This window comes from Ochlerotatus camptorhynchus, unplaced genomic scaffold, assembly GCF_037179485.1.
Source record: "Ochlerotatus camptorhynchus isolate MF236.1 unplaced genomic scaffold, CSIRO-AGI_Acam_v1.1 ptg000192l, whole genome shotgun sequence".
In the NCBI taxonomy this organism is placed as follows: Eukaryota; Metazoa; Arthropoda; class Insecta; order Diptera; family Culicidae; genus Ochlerotatus; species Ochlerotatus camptorhynchus.
In genome coordinates, this window is record NW_027040682.1 from 1,569,629 (window position 1) to 1,585,495 (window position 15,867).

The 15,867-nt window shown below is 41.4% G+C and overlaps 2 protein-coding genes across 2 annotated transcripts in view; one reads left to right on the forward strand and one right to left on the reverse strand.

Annotated features, from left to right (window-relative positions):
- Nucleotides 1-15,867, forward strand: part of BORCS7 (BLOC-1 related complex subunit 7) — a 141,965-nt gene that overhangs the window by 74,101 nt on the left and 51,997 nt on the right. The window lies entirely within an intron of this gene.
- Nucleotides 4,019-5,411, reverse strand: LOC135702333 (uncharacterized). The gene is made up of 2 exons (XM_065223359.1): nucleotides 4,645-5,411; nucleotides 4,019-4,585 (listed from the first exon to the last, which is right to left on the reverse strand). Exons 1-2 carry the CDS (start codon nucleotides 5,396-5,398, stop codon nucleotides 4,047-4,049), a joined length of 1,293 nt encoding a protein of 430 aa, XP_065079431.1. The 5' UTR covers nucleotides 5,399-5,411; the 3' UTR covers nucleotides 4,019-4,046.

Here is a 15,867-nt window from a genome sequence, read left to right on the forward strand (position 1 = left end):
TTTGGTGGTCTGTGGGAGGCAGCAATCCAATCCGCGCAGAAGCATTTTGTGCGGGTTCTTGGCACTAGCACACTCGCTCACGACGACATGGAGACGCTGTTGTCGCAGATAGAATGCTGCTTAAACTCACGCCCGATTATCCCTCTGAGCGACGATCCGACAGATTTCGACGTGCTTACTCCTGGACACTTTTTGATCGGGTCTGCGCTCAAATCTGTTCCAGACGTTGATGTCTCCGAAATCCCAAGCAACCGATTAGCCAAGTGGCAGCAAATCCAGAAGAACTTCCAAATCATCTGGAAGAGGTGGCACTTGGAGTACTTAGCCACCTTGCAACCGAGAACGAAGTGGTGCAATCCGCCAATCGTATTGGAGAAGGGTCAACTAGTCCTTCTTATGGCCGAAAAAACTCCGCCTATGGCCTGGCCAACAGCGAGAATCGTAGAAATACATCCTGGAGCAGACGGAAACACACGGGTGGTCACTCTCCGCACCGCCCACGGCACCTACACTCGCCCCGTTAGCAAGATTTGCTTACTACCGATTCCATCATCCAACGAGAAATCAACAAAACAAACCATTCGTCCAGAAGCAGAATCAAAACACCAACAATAAGTCATCGTTTCAACCAATTCCGTCACCGATGTTGCACTGGTTTCCATCCGGAGTCACCTGAAATTATAAAAATACAAGGCCCTAATTAATTAGGGACAAGGTAAGCCCCTGTCCAACAAATTATATCCGTAAAACCCCTCTACCGGGTCTTCTATTTTCCATAATATCAATTCGCTGCCGGACTGGATCATCTTCTATCGCCTGACGAGAGTAAACATCGAGGAAGAGTAAACGTCATCCGCCAACGTCAATCATCACCAGCACGGGAGCAACAACAACAACATGCCATCAGAAATAGTGATTTCTGAAGGGGCCAGGATGTTCGCGTACGAATATACTAGAGCCGCCTAGTTGTCGAAAATGATCATCACCCTTAATAAAGATCCCTCGTTCGTCGAGTTTCTACGACTTGTCGTCCCAACAAGATGTCATCCCCGCTGTCGTCCCAACGGAGCAGAGTAACTCATGCAGCATAGTGTTGTCGTTTGTTTACTTCCTTTTTCCGCCGCCGATGAATAGCCCCGTTGTATAAAAGGACCATCCCGCATGGGAAAAACTCTCTTTTTCTCGACTACGACAACGAGGACGAAACCGATTGTGAAGAACCAAAGTGAACCAAGTCCATAGTTTGTAAAATATTGAAATTAAGTGAAATTAAGTAAAATAAAAGTGGATTGTCTTAGTTTGAACTAAAAGTAAAATGAATTGAACTGCAAATAAAGTGAATGAAGTGAAACGAAGTAAAATTTAATAAATGAACTGAACTAAACAGAAGATTGAGTGATCTGTGAAGAAAGTGCCCGAAGTAAATTGAAACCTCTACTGCTCTCTACTTTGATATCGACACCCTCAAAGGCAGACCAGAAACCTAGCCTTTTTTTATGGAAAAAAACAACGGTCTATCAGCGGCCGGAAAAAGTTGGAACCCGTGGGGAACATTGTTGGAGACCGGCTATAGATGGTGATGAATATGGGATCTGATTAACTGCCTCTTTTTCTTGAGCCCACTCTAAAACCTACATTTCGTATTTAGATCTCTAAGTGAACCGAGAAATGAACTGCTGGTCTGAGCTGCTCTGGTATACTCAATTAGAGGATGTTCCTGAATATACAATCAAAAGGCACGTAAAGCTGTAAACAACTTTAATTACAGTTGTCCAGCAGTGTTCCCATTTTATTTACAACAATCCAATGCCTACGAGATTGTACCGAAGGTGTGCCGGTGGATGTGCCCAAGCTGTGCCGAATATAATTTCGGCACAATGTGATGAGTGACTTACCCCTTGGCGTGATCAGAGATTTAATGCCTCAGAAAATCTCGGCGGTGCCGACTAGGATTGAACACAGGCCTTTTGAAGTGAGAGGCAATCACACCACCGGCGCCGCTACGTTGTTGTATCTTATAGTGAAAAAAGGTGAACTTCATCACATAACTAAACATAAAAACGAGCAGTGACGAAGAATTGCATCCCAAAACCCCATGATGATCAATTTTGTAAGATGCTTCCATTTTATTTTTTTCTCAATTTTTTACATATATTTACACATTACACATAATAACACATAGTAACTCGAGCGTTTGGTACGGTATGTCCACGCATCCTTGCACCCCTGTAGATTAATGAATTGCATCGCTGTTGGAATATACTAATTCGAACTCGAAGCATTTCAAAGAAAAATCTTTGCGACAAAGATAACGCAGTAGGCCTGGCCGATTTGACGTTTGTATCATATCTCTGATATGCTGCAGACCTCAATATTGACAAGAAAAAAAAATTTCATAATCTAACCTAATTATTTTCCAGGATGCTTGCTCGTACTGGCTGCGATTGTATTAGATTAGAATAGATTAGACTAGAACTATTTTAAATAAGTACGGTTATATTAGCAAAAATCATCAACTTAGCGCCCCTTGCTGGGACTTTGTATGGGAGCGAACTGTTAATAATAATAGATTTAATAGATTTAGTTTCAAAAATTAAAGCTTTAAATCTTGACTTAAAATCGAGATGAATGTCTATAGGATCGATAAAAATATCGTTGTGTTCAGAAAACGAAGCTCTTTCAGATGATGTACATCAACCGATATGTTTTTCGAAATTAAACAACCCAATAATTGAATTGCTTTGTGATTGCCTCGGTTTTCGGTGGGTCTGGCTGTAACCCTTGTTGATCGATAATATTCCCCAGGTGCGTGAATTCGAAATCCTCGATGCGCTTTCTGATTGCGATCATGCTACTGGTGGTTTTCGCTACCGACTACAGACCACGACGACGTGCTTCATCAATTTCCACTTACAGGAACTCATCGGAGAGAACTATTTAGCCAAACAATGTGTCAACTTGGCGAGAATATCCTCTGGAAGTGGAAACGGATATTGATGCACTCAGTTCCATCAAATAGTCACGTCAGATCCTTTCAGAGATCCGAGCAGGTCCGAATTCAAACTGGATGACAGAAACGTATCGACTGCATATTAATTTCCCACACATATGGTCAGTCATATTTCCTAACCCGGGGATATTTTCTCCTACTCAGTCGTCAGCCACAGTGCATATTTATTAGATTATCAATGGTTCATGTTACTTCTGCTGCTCCCATATTAAGTTATAAAGATAGCAGCTTTTACGACCTATCCTCACCATGATGGGCGGCAACCAAAAGGTGAAACAATTTCATCTGTCAAAATTTTCAGCAATCCTCGGTCACCGTATTATTGATAGCAGTGAACAACGGTCGGTCGTTATGGATTGATATGAATTGGAAAAGGAAGCAGTTTGGAATGCAAATCACAATTTATAGGCGTTTTACTCGTCCGCGATAGGACGGACAGTCGGTTAAAAATGGACCAATTTTACGATTGTTTAACTGCCACTTTCAGCGGTGGCGGTGACTAGCCTTGAAACACTACACTGTAGATCACAGAATTTTATGGTTCTCCAAATATTCTCTTTCGGACCACAGAGGTGTCGTAAAAATTTGCTCTCTCGTATTGATCGGTTTCAGCTTATCACTTCATGAATTTATAGGTGAATGTGATCTTGTCACTCAATGATGCTCGGTGGCCAGGTCAGGAAGAGTGGATCGTAAAGCAAGTATTCTTCCGTGGGTTGAACACTACCGATAATAACAAGGCAACGATCGCAGACAAGCAGCACCGAACGTTGAACCTAATGAATCGATTTAAATTTTTGAATGTCAAATGCCACAATTTCACACAGATTACCCATTTTTGTAGAGTCTCCGTCAGATTACTTGATTGTGATATCGTTAGTGATTAAGTTTGTTAAAGCGCGACGACTGAATACATTCTTAAAAAAAAATCAAATTGATTTGATTCTAATGCATGCCAATGGGATTTTATGAACCAAACACAGTTTTATTACCGAAACAGATCTCTATCGCCATTCTCACCATCAACGGAACCAGTTTACCAGAACGGTTCATTATCCACGTTCCAGCGGAGCAGCTTGAAGAGACTATCGTTCTCTGATATTGGTCCTCGAGATTCCGCTTTCCTGACTAACTTTGCATACTGACCGAAATGCGTATCCCCAGCGATAAGAGCTCCGAAGCAGCTTGCTTGAATCATTTTGATCTCCTTCTTCAGATTCTTGTAGACGTCTCGAGCGTCGTTGAAGGCGTCCAAAGCTTCAGCTTGCTTGCCGTTTGCGAAATGGATCTCGCCATTGAACATCCGCAGCTCAGCGTAGCATTCTGAAGTGCGATCGTCGGCCGTCATCTTGTCTACGATATTCATCCAATATTCACATTCCTTCGGATCATGCAGGCTTCGATAAACTGCAGCCATTCGTATATGGATCTTACAATCCTTATCGGTAGCTTTAATGCTTTTCGCCATTCTTAAAGCTTGTCTATAGCTGTCGAGAGCTTGATGATAGCTTCCTTGATCGAGTTGAAAATCACCATAATTTAGATATGAGTCACAAAGAACGTGTTTCAAATTGCCTGTTAACAACAAAAAATGAGCCATCAACATGAGAAAGTAAAATGATTGCGAAACTTACATTTTATCGCTGCTTCGTGGCTCAATTGCATATACAAATCAAACTTTTCCGCATCCGTTCTCTTAAATCGATCGCACATTCCCGAATATGCCAAATACAGTTGGTGATAAATTTCAGTGGTCAACAATTGAGACCCCAAAGCTCCCTTTTCTTTTTCCACAGCCCAATTCTGACCGCGTGCCCAATTCTCAGCTGTTTCAAGCATTTCTACAGCCTCATCCAGATTCTTATCCGTATTCAAAAACATCCCATAATAATATTTTGTCTTCGTCCCAATCCAGCTCCCCTCCAGCTGACAATCGGTGCACCGATCCAAGCTGATGAGGAAAAATTGCCGAGCGATCCACCGCTTGTGCCGGTCATCTTGCAGGGATCGTCCAATCATCAGCAGGTGTTCTACCTCGTCTGCGTAGCGCTGTTCGTTTTTATGACCCTCGGCCACTCGCAGTGATTCAGTCAGGAAGTTGAGCAAATTTTTAGAATTTTTCAAACGTTTCTCTTCGATTGTCGAGTCCGATGTTTGCGGGACGTGATCGTGTTCGAACTCGATCAATTGCAACAGGAGAAAGGCTGCATTGGGGCAACCGGATTCGTAGAGTTCACTGGCCAGAGCTTCATAGAAGCGTGCCCGCACCCGTCGGACGTCTTGAAAGGTCAGCTGGGGCACTTTGCGCCGAAGGCGAAGCTTGATGGCCGGTAGGTGTCCTACGATGGCGGTTGTGAGGCCGGGACGCACCAGGCTGGAGGTGCTCATTGTTGGTTTGTTTTTTTTTGTGTGCTTTACATGTGTTGTTCACTGGAAGCAGGTTCCTTAGATCTGTGTGATGCACACTTAGAAAAATTAATGTAAATTAAGGTGCTCTGAGACTGACATATACGAGCGTCAATTTTGACATAAAATTTAGTCATAATAGATGTGAAATTCAGTTCAATCAAACGTGCTTTCGAATTTTTCAGTCTCGGAGCACTTAATTTTACATGACATGTTTGTTTACGTCTTATCCTTTATGCCAAAGATGGATTCAGTCACGTGTAAGATTAGGTATTTCTACGTGTGTATTGTAAAATTCAGCGTATTTGATACACCGCACGGCTTTTTGGATTTTCTCAAAAGAGCCTTTGCACAATGTTTCACGCGGCCTTTGCTTTTCGAAATGAAAAACCGCACCTAATGAAAGGCCACAATGTTATTCCCAATAAGGATCGAGTAATACTCCGTTCACATTACAGCGTATATCACGTGATATACGCTGTCTTGCAATGAGCACTCATACATCTACACAGCAAAAAAATAATTTTGATATCACATCAAAGTGGATGCACTACAATCATGTCGAAAATTTCATGTAATTTTTATGACCACATAAATAAAGAAATGCAGTAAAAGCAACGCAATGTCAGTTCATGCATTGTATTAATGATAATTTTGTCCTTTTTAGCAAGTAATATTACACCATATTTTCGACATGATTGTAGTGCATCCACTTTGACGTGATATCAAAATTATTTTTTTGCTGTGTAGTTTTCACTGGAAATCCTATGTATGAGTGCTCATTGCAAGACAGCCTATATTACGTGATATAGGCTGTAATGTGAACGGGGTATAAACTGCGAGTAAGTGCAACGCATCGTTTGATAGAGCAAAGGAAGCGTGACATTCTGGGAAAATATCCCAATACTTCATGTTTGAAGTCAACAGAGGAACTCTATCCCTGTCAACCACATATAGATGTCTCTATGGGTGTACCGTAGCTCGTAGCTTTGACATTTTTGGGCAAACTATCAGCGGTACAACGGTACAACTGACGGGAGGTATGACAGAACGAACAGAACAAACTATAAACTCATTTAATACGAGACTTCATATTGGCGTCTTGCAGTGAAACTTTTCCAAGCTTTCACCAGCTACATTTCGAAGTGAGAACTACTAGAAGGAGGATAGTTTCCTAATTTTCCAAGTAAAACAGATGCTTTTTGGGGCAAATCGGTCATAAAGAAAAACTAATAATTTCCCGTGGAAACTTTTGCTTGAATTGTGTAAGAAAACGTGTTTGAAAACTATTTGTTATTATTTCGGTATGGATCGGAGATGTTTTCATGGCAAATTATGCATAACAAGTTTGCACCAAGAGGTAGGTCACTCCGCACACCAATTTTGGGTCATCTTTTTTGTCAGTGTGCCGCAAGTATGCTGATTGTGCCGGTCATAGAGCAAGCTGCGATTGTTTGTAAAATACCCATCCCGGCAACCCGGTATTTCTGACACCTTGAATGTTTTGGTTTGAAATAGCAAGAATAAATCGGATTGAGGATGACGCGGGATGTGGCGGGTGTGCGAAATTTCGGTGTTTTGTGATCCATAGGGTAATAAAAGTTCTGTGTTTTAGTGTTTTATAATGCCCTCAAAGGCAAACCAGAAACCTAGCCTTTCGGCCGGAAAGAGTTGGAACCGCTGGGGAGTATTGTTGAAGACCGACTATAGAGGGTAATAGACTTCTTTAGTTTGTTTTGTGTGAGTTGCAGCAGTATTTGAATTAAGGGTACTGATGAGGTCTGATTAACTGCCTCTTTCTCTTGAGTCTACTCTAGAACCTACATTTCGTATTTAGATCTATAAGTGAACTGCTGGTCTGAGTTTCTCTGGTATATTCAATTAGAAGATGACCCTGAACATACAGTCAAACAGCACGTAATGTTCTTAACAACTTCAATGACAGTTATCCAGCAGTGCTCCCATTTTATTTACACCAATCTAATGCCTACGAGATTGTGTCGAAGGTATGTCGAAAATGTGCCGATGGATGTGCCCAAGCTGTGTAGAATATAATTCCGGCAAATGTGCTGTGTGACTTACCCCATGGTTTGCACCCACAGGGAGAGGTTACCTCCGGCGCAGCTGCATTTTTCGGAAAATGGTGAATATGTGCGATTTCCACTAAGATGAAAGTGGAAATTAAGTGAATTTACTTAGGAAAGGTTGTATCATGTTGGTGGTAATAGAGAATTGGTTGTATAGGACGCCAATATTCAATAAATGTTCATTTTGGCCTTGTTCAAGTAAACATATTGGTAAAGGGTGTCCACGATGAAATTGCCACACACAAAATTGATTCGCAAAATTCGAGTTTTCATCCGATTGCCATCAAATTTTCAGGGATTGAGAAATAACTATTAAACTTCATTTTACCATTTTACTTGTATTTTATTTACAGTCCATACGCAAATGCCCGCACCTTGGCCTTAACCCCGGCCATAAGATTCTGCACAACCTGTGAATCAACCGTTTTTTGCATGTAAACCCATACTTTCTTCAGTTCCTCGACTGTCTTCACTACCTTAGGTCGTTTAAGAAGGTGCTGCTTCATAATCGCCCAGTACTTCTCGATGGGGCGGAGCTCCGGAGTGTTGGGAGGGTTGAACATTTTCGGCACGAAATTGACCTTATTGTCCGCATACCACTTCAGCACGTCCTTGGAGTAGTGGCATGAGGCCAAATCCGGCCAGAAGATTGTTGGGACGTTGTGGGCCTTCAGGAGAGGAAGCAGCCGCTTCTGGAGGCACTCTTTTATGTACACCTGTCCGTTCATCGTGTCCTGGGTCACGAAAGGTGCACTCCGCTTCCCGCACGTGCTGATGGCTTGCCAAACCAGGAATTTCTTCGCAAATTTGGACATCTTCTGAGTGCGGACATGCTCCGGAACGCTGAACTTATCCTTGGCCGTGAAAAACAGGTTGCCGGGGATCTGTTTGAAGTCGGCCTTCACATATGTTTCGTCGTCCATGATGCAGCATTCAACTTTCGTCAGCATGTTGAGGTACAACTTCCTGGCACAGGTTTTGGCGGACTTGTTCTGCTTCTCGTCGCGATTAGGGGCCTTTTGTACCTTGAACGTTCGAAGCCCAGCCTTAGTTTTGGCCTTCTGGACAAAACTTCGGCTTAGGTGCAGCTTCTTAGCCACATCCCTAACGGAGGCGTTCGGATTTCGGTTGAAGGCCCCAACTACGCGGTTGTGATTTTTGGTGTTGTACGGAATACTTTTTCCTTCACTTCTGGGCTTCCGATCGGTGGTCAACCGTTCCTCGAACCGCTTAATCACTCGCGACACCGTGGAATTCACGATTCCCAACGTTTTAGCGATGGAACGATGCGAGAGATCCTTGTTCTCGTGATGAATGCGCAAGATTTTATCACGCACGAGCTGTTCTTTCGACTCCATTTCCGCGAGTTTTGATCACAGGACTTTAAAACTTGCAGGATGTAAATAATGCACTATGAACTAAATCCACCCAAATTTTCATTAAATTCTACCCAACGGTTAAAAAAATAGAGCAATTTCATAGTGTGGCAATTTAATCGTGGACACCCTTTACTCACAATTTTCGACGGAAAACGCACCGGAACTTAATTTACTCAACACGCACCATACTATAAAATGGTGCTAGATGGTCTTCAAAGTGATAACAAGATGACAAATCATCTTTGTTTTGAGTAATTGAGCAATTTACTTCTGTTTACATCATATTTACGATGCAGCATTGATGGAGCAGTGAAATGAAATTAATATATCTTATGAAAGTTCATCTGGAAAAATCAAAGATGCACATCGTAAAAATGTTTTCTTCTTCAATTCGAATGTTATATTGGAAGGTTTGTTTTTTTTATTATAGTCATTTTAACACTCTTGGGTCATTCCTGACTTGTCCGGGAGTGAGATTTGAACTCGTGACTTTGGCGTGAGAGGTTTGGTTGTTAACCACTATGCCGGGGTTGCCCCCCTTCTTCTTCTTCTTCTTCTTCGCATTTCAAGCTTATTGCATATCGCATATTAGCTTATTGCGTGCTCTCAACTTAGTGTTCTAGATGCACTTTTACAGTTATTAATTGAGAGCTTTCGATGCCTGTACCATTTTTGTATTGGTATAATTGTGTGGCAAGTCCAATCATACTTCTATGCCCAGGGAAGTCGAGAAATTTTCCAACCCGAAAAATTCCTAGACCAGACCGGGAATCGAACCCAGCCACCTCCAGCATGGTCTTGCTTTGTAGCTGCGCCTTTACCGACTGAGCTAAGGGAGCTAAGTTGCCCCCCACAGGCTTGATGAAAATTATGATTTAATGCTATTTTTCACGAATTTTATATGCAGTTTGTCAACATTATCATCATCATGCAGTGGCGACATCTGCGTTGTTCTTTTGCGGCAATCTTCCAATTGTGGTTTCTATGAATGTTTAGACTTTCTCGGCGAAATGTGGAAGCTGCCAAAATCTTCTGTGGCTTTGTCCTTGTCGCACGGAAACTGGTTTGGAACAAAGGAGTCAAAAGTAAACATCAGAAGAAATGTCATGGAAACCAAGTGTCATATATGTTCCAAGATGGAATTGGTGAGAGCAAAATCGATAGCAAAATATGAGAAAATCACTCGAGTCTAAATGAAGAAAAACTTCGCAATATGTACATGTAAATGTCTCGGTAAATGTATTTAATATTTCAAGCAACACAGAGCTCACCTTTCGATTGATGTCTTGATTAACCATCATGCGCAATGTAGTGCACCTTGTTTCCAATTTTGTTATTATGACGTTTGGTGTATTTTAAATATTTCAAACGCGAATATTTGTTGTTTCCGTTGTTGAACGGAAAAGAACCCGGCATTATGTTTGTGCCTCGCTGTCGTTTTTCGTAAACATGAATACAGAAGGATGTGCTGACGAAATGAGCTTGAGCTTGATTGACCGCCCACGGTTGCTACTCTGTTATTGCCAGACCAGCTGTAATTACACAGAGAACCAATAGACGATGCTTGGGACTAGCAATCATCCTCAATGTGTAAAAACTGGTGATCTTAAATTAGGCAATACCAGCGCCGGCCGCGCCCGAACACAGGTCAAGAAAGGAATGGGAAGGATTGTGTTGACATGACACTCGCTTTGATGGAAGCCGAGAACACCTCTGCACTTCCACGAGGAATCACTGGGATGTTGGATAAGAGGGTTGGGTTTGCAGCAGGGTTCGTTTTGGTAAACGATAAGCTGAATTGATGTCCTAACGATCATATAACGCGAAGGAGCTTGAGACTAAACCCACGGTCTTCTGCTCAGTAAGCAAAAACGTTTGCCACTAGGCAGACGAGCACCTTTTTATTCACCGAGTTGCTGTTATTAAGCAAACATGTAGTCATATTAACAAATAAAACGATTGACGAATCTTGAATGTGGATGGGCCTGAGATTAGACTCATGATGTTCTGCTCAGTAAGCAAAAACGGTTGCTCTAAGGCCACCGAGCCCCTCATATCACATAATACCGTTGCTCAAATTTGTGTATCCATTCAAACCCGGAACCAACGACAACAACGAGTTTCGCAAAATACACGATACACAAGCGATTTTACCATCTCTTTGATGTGTAAGGACCTGGGACCACGTTTTTTTTGCTCAGTAAGCAGGCCACTGTAACCGACGATCTTTCAAATCCGAAAACTAAAAACTACGAAAAAGTACTTAGGCCTTCATTAAGTTCCACTTTCACGCGACGTTCAATGACAGGGTCCTATCCAGGATTACATCTGAAAAATCCAAATCTGGCCAACGCCCACCCTAAACCTAAACCTGTTCTAATCCACCTGAAATGACTAACGAATGGAAGACTTTGACTACCCAGCCATGCAATAGTCTCATTCCGTGCCTTATGGCAACTTGATGATTCTATTGCGCTCATCTTTTGGCACCACCCAGGGGAGACTTGGTCCTGTACCCAATGCTTAACTTATCTCCATTCCACTCAACTACTTGCAATTTCTTGTGATATAGTGGGCGGAATATTATTATATGAGACAATTCAATGCAGATGTCTTTCCAAATTTGGCAGATCGACAGGTAATCGGTGAGTTACCACGATAGTTGCTATTCAACAACTCGACAACGTCCCATCGTCATTTGCTATGAGAATTTCCCATTGCAGACGCCAACGAAATGACGTCATCGAGCTATCGATCAACTACCCTGATTATCGCTCAATTTAAAAAAAAAGTGTTCGGAATTTATCTCTAGAAATGCGTGCGTGTGCAAAGTTTGTTTGCTGGTTGAACGGAGAAGGTGATTCTGATTCAAGAACATGTCTCCTGGAACAAGATGGTTACAATAGAGTAATCCAGTGTCAGGTAATGAGTTCGAACCACGAGAAGAGGTTCCGGACGATTCTGCGGGTTCTGGAGAATGAGCCATTGAAGCTGCTTGTGATGCGGCTTACGACGGCACCAAGTTTAAGATAACGGCTGCCTAGGCGAAAGATTTGCAGGCGGTAAGCAACTCGTGAATCGCTTATGTAAATTGTCTTCGCAGTTGTAAGCAACCTACATCCCAGCGTTCCAGTTCCAGGGTGAACTCACCGTTTAAGAAGACGTGGAGGGTTCGGTGCAGCCATGACTATGGGAAAATGCTGTGTCTGAATACTCTTGAACTTGAAGCTTTCGGTTTGGTGAAGAACTTTTGATTTGGATGATCTATACCGACAACCTACAAGCTTCTCCTACAAACGTTTCATCCACATATTGGCAACAAATTCAATTCTCTATACAACCAAAAAGGTTGTATCAGAGGGAGATCTTTGATTCGACGATTGCGGAATATCACTTGGGAAATGATTTGGATCGTTGATTATTTCTGATCACCTAATAGATTTGTAAAAATTTCGGAGCAACCTGGTATCTTGGGCAAAATTTCTGAGCAACGTGATTTAAATTGTTAGACAGTTTAAGATCTTCTGAGTAATACTTGATCAACCTGAAGACTTGAAAAAAATATCATGAGAAGTTTTTGGAGACCTCTGATCACCTGAAGATCTTTAGAATATTAAGTAGCTGATCAACCTGATGCCTAGAAAAAATAGCCAAAGAACTTTATGGAAATTTTCAAACACATGAAGATTTTGGAATAATTTCTATCTGATCTGAGAGATGTTATTTGAATTGTTAGATACACACTAAGATTTTTTTACAGGAGTCAGTATTTTTTTACTGGGTTTTTGAATTGCTGAAAAAGTCGGTAAAAATTCAAATGACCGTTATCCGTAAGGAATCAATGAAATCGACCAATTTTATTTTCTATCATTAAATGGGGTTAACAGAACTAAGTATGTACAAGTTCAGAACAAATATTCTCATTAATAAATTTTCCACAGATTTTTAAACTTTTACCGAACAGTTCCGCAATTCAAAAACTCGGTAAAACCGTGCTGACTCGATTAGTGTGTAGATAAAGATCTTCAGGTATCATACCTAATCTACCAGAAGTCTCAAAAAAAAAAAATCCAGTTTTGGGGACCTATGAGCACCAGAGTGTCCTGAGTGCAGTTTCGAATTCCTTTGTATACGGTTGTGTTTTAAGTTTGTTCTCTGTTTTGTGCGTGCGTTCGCATTCATAGTTTTCGGCTGCATTTGCCGGATTAGCGCTGGCACTCTGCCTCCCGGACGGTTATACGTGTGTGATTGGTGGTTTTCTCGCTTTCCGAGAAGTTTTAGAATCGAGAAAGAAAACATGATTCATCATGTTTGCAAAATTGCAAGCATCAGAAGATTTGGTGCTATCTGCGTGGTTTGATTTTTTCTCCCGGACCAGAAAGTTGTGGCATCGCGACATCGCGAGTGAAAATTTTAATTTCAGTTTATGTACGTGGTGATGAGAACGGCGCTGATCTATTGTTAGGGTTTTGCGATGTGCATTGCTTTTGTGCACGGAGTGACATGAAAAAGAAAAGCGAAGAAAAGTGATATTTGGTTGTTGTGTGGTTGGAGTCGCTGGAGGAGGAAATGTTTAGGGATGACTAGAGAAAAATATGCGTGGAAGCATCGGGAATGCACTCCCGGGTGTAGTGATTTGGTGAGTACGTTCCAGTTGAAGATTGTTGAAAAGTGTATTTGTGGTGATGCAAATTATGGTTTAGATGACGCATGGCTTCAATCATTTTGAGTATCCAAATAAAACATATTACATACTAAATACGCACAGGGCATCGTCTGCTGACTATTGCCGCGGCTAAATTGTGGGAGTCCCAGGTACCCGGTTAAAGCTTTAGTTGGCGGCGGTGGCTCTTCTTGACCATCTACCCCCTGAGTAGTTAGTGTGAATAAGGCCGTCTATGTGATGTTTTGCTGTACCTGTTATGGACATCTAGTGCAACCTGTTCCCTTAACTTGTTGAGGACACCCTGTCTTGCCTCAAAAGTTACCCTTTTTGAAGTACTAGTCTTCACAACATAAAGGGAACCACTACGGAGCATGAGATTTGATCAAATTATTCGCAGATCTACTTATCCAACACCCCCGGCTGGGTGAGGGATAGAGGATGACACACACACACACACCTATGAGCACCAGAGGGTCCTTGCAATAATTTCTGAGACCTAATATCATATAAGAGCATCTCAGTCTTGAAAAAGTCTTGGAATAAATTCTTAGCTGCCTGGTTTCATATGAAATACTATCTGTTTGTTGTAAAAGACACAAGCGCTATCATGAAATTCTGAGGATCCATGCATTTACATGAGTTCTATAAAACAATAACAGAATGAGATTTCATTTCGTCAGCTCGTTTTCCCCTGGCCATCTGCCATCTGTCATATTAGAAGCTCCACAAATACATCAAAATAAATTTAAAACATAGTACCATTCGTGTTCCAAAACCGTTCAGAAATAAAACAGGATAGTCGAGCAGTTGCAAATCTAGTGCAAAACAGTGCTCGAATAATGAAACTGCAATTAACCACTTCATTCGAGCAGTTAAAATGACGTTTACTATCATTCGAACTTTGAAATAAAACATTATTTTGAGAGTTTTTCTTCTAGAACCACGAGAAAAGTAGCCATCAAAGAAATTAGTTGGTCCAGTTTTGTGGAATCGCTGGTAGAAAGTCACGCCAAACTGGTCAATTCAACATTGCGGGGGTGTGTTTCTGTTCTAGTTTCAAATTGTTACAGTCCATATTAAATACAACAGCATTGCGAACAGCCTAAGTATTTATTTTGACTTCAAACATTGGTGTAAACAGTAATCCCCTGCAACAGTAAATCCACTGCGACTAGTGATCTATTGATGTATTGTGCTATATCCCGTGTCCTTATTTTAGTCCATGTCGTAGGGTTGGATGGTATACAAAGCCCCCCGCCCACCCTCGGCAATACGCCCCATTTGCATTTCTAGGAATTCAGGCTTAACATAAACGCAATACTGATTTTTTTTTTTTTTTTTTTTGTACTTTATTATAGAGATTTTTAGCCATAGGCTAGTTCATCTCTTCTCGCAATACTGATGAGCAATCCAAATATTTAATGAGACAACCCTGCTGTGCAAATTTCACAAGTCACCCTTCCTATGTAATTTTGGTTAGGCCATTTTGGTATGCATATATGTAACCTGGGCCCTTTATTATTTTCCATCTTCAACGATGACCTCGTTACTGTACTACCATTTGACTGCCGTGTGTTCATGGTCATTAAAAGTATCCAGGACTGCTATGCTCTACAACTGTTGTTAAATCGGTTTTCTGAATGGTGTATCCGGTACATGCTTACGTTGAGAATTCACAAATGCAGCATCATATCGTTTCATCGTAAGCTCAAGCCGATTACGCACGATTATCTAATTGCTAATATGCCTCTTGAGCACGTTCATTAAGTTCGTGATCTTGGCGTCATCCAGTTCAATGATTAATGTTCAAAATATCCAGCGAATTTAACGATCATCTATACCTCCGGTCTCTGTGCTGCGCTCTGTTACGATCGATTTTGTAATCCAACTGTGTAGTTTGGTGCCCATACCTGTAACCGACTGTTACAAATTGTTAGTGTTTTTTAATTTGTGCTTTTATTTTGTGTACAGTCACGTCTCTAGAGTTAAGTGGTTTTGGATAAAATTTAGAATTAATAGTAGGGTTAGTAAATGTTAGTAAAAATGTACCTAGTATCTATTAAAAATATTATAGGTTAGTAGAATTTGAATTTTGTACAAAATAAGTGGGGTGAATCGCATGCAAGCCAGTGGGTACAACAACTAAATGATAGAAGAGTAGACCAGAAGACGAAGTCGGCCAAAATCTACAACCTCACAGGCAGCAACAAAGAAGCTACAACGGGGTTGAAGAGAATAAGGAGGGCGCTCATAAAGCTACAGGCGTTCGTGTGCACAAGAGCCATATTATTAAGTGTCCTTCACATTTCTAAGTGAGTG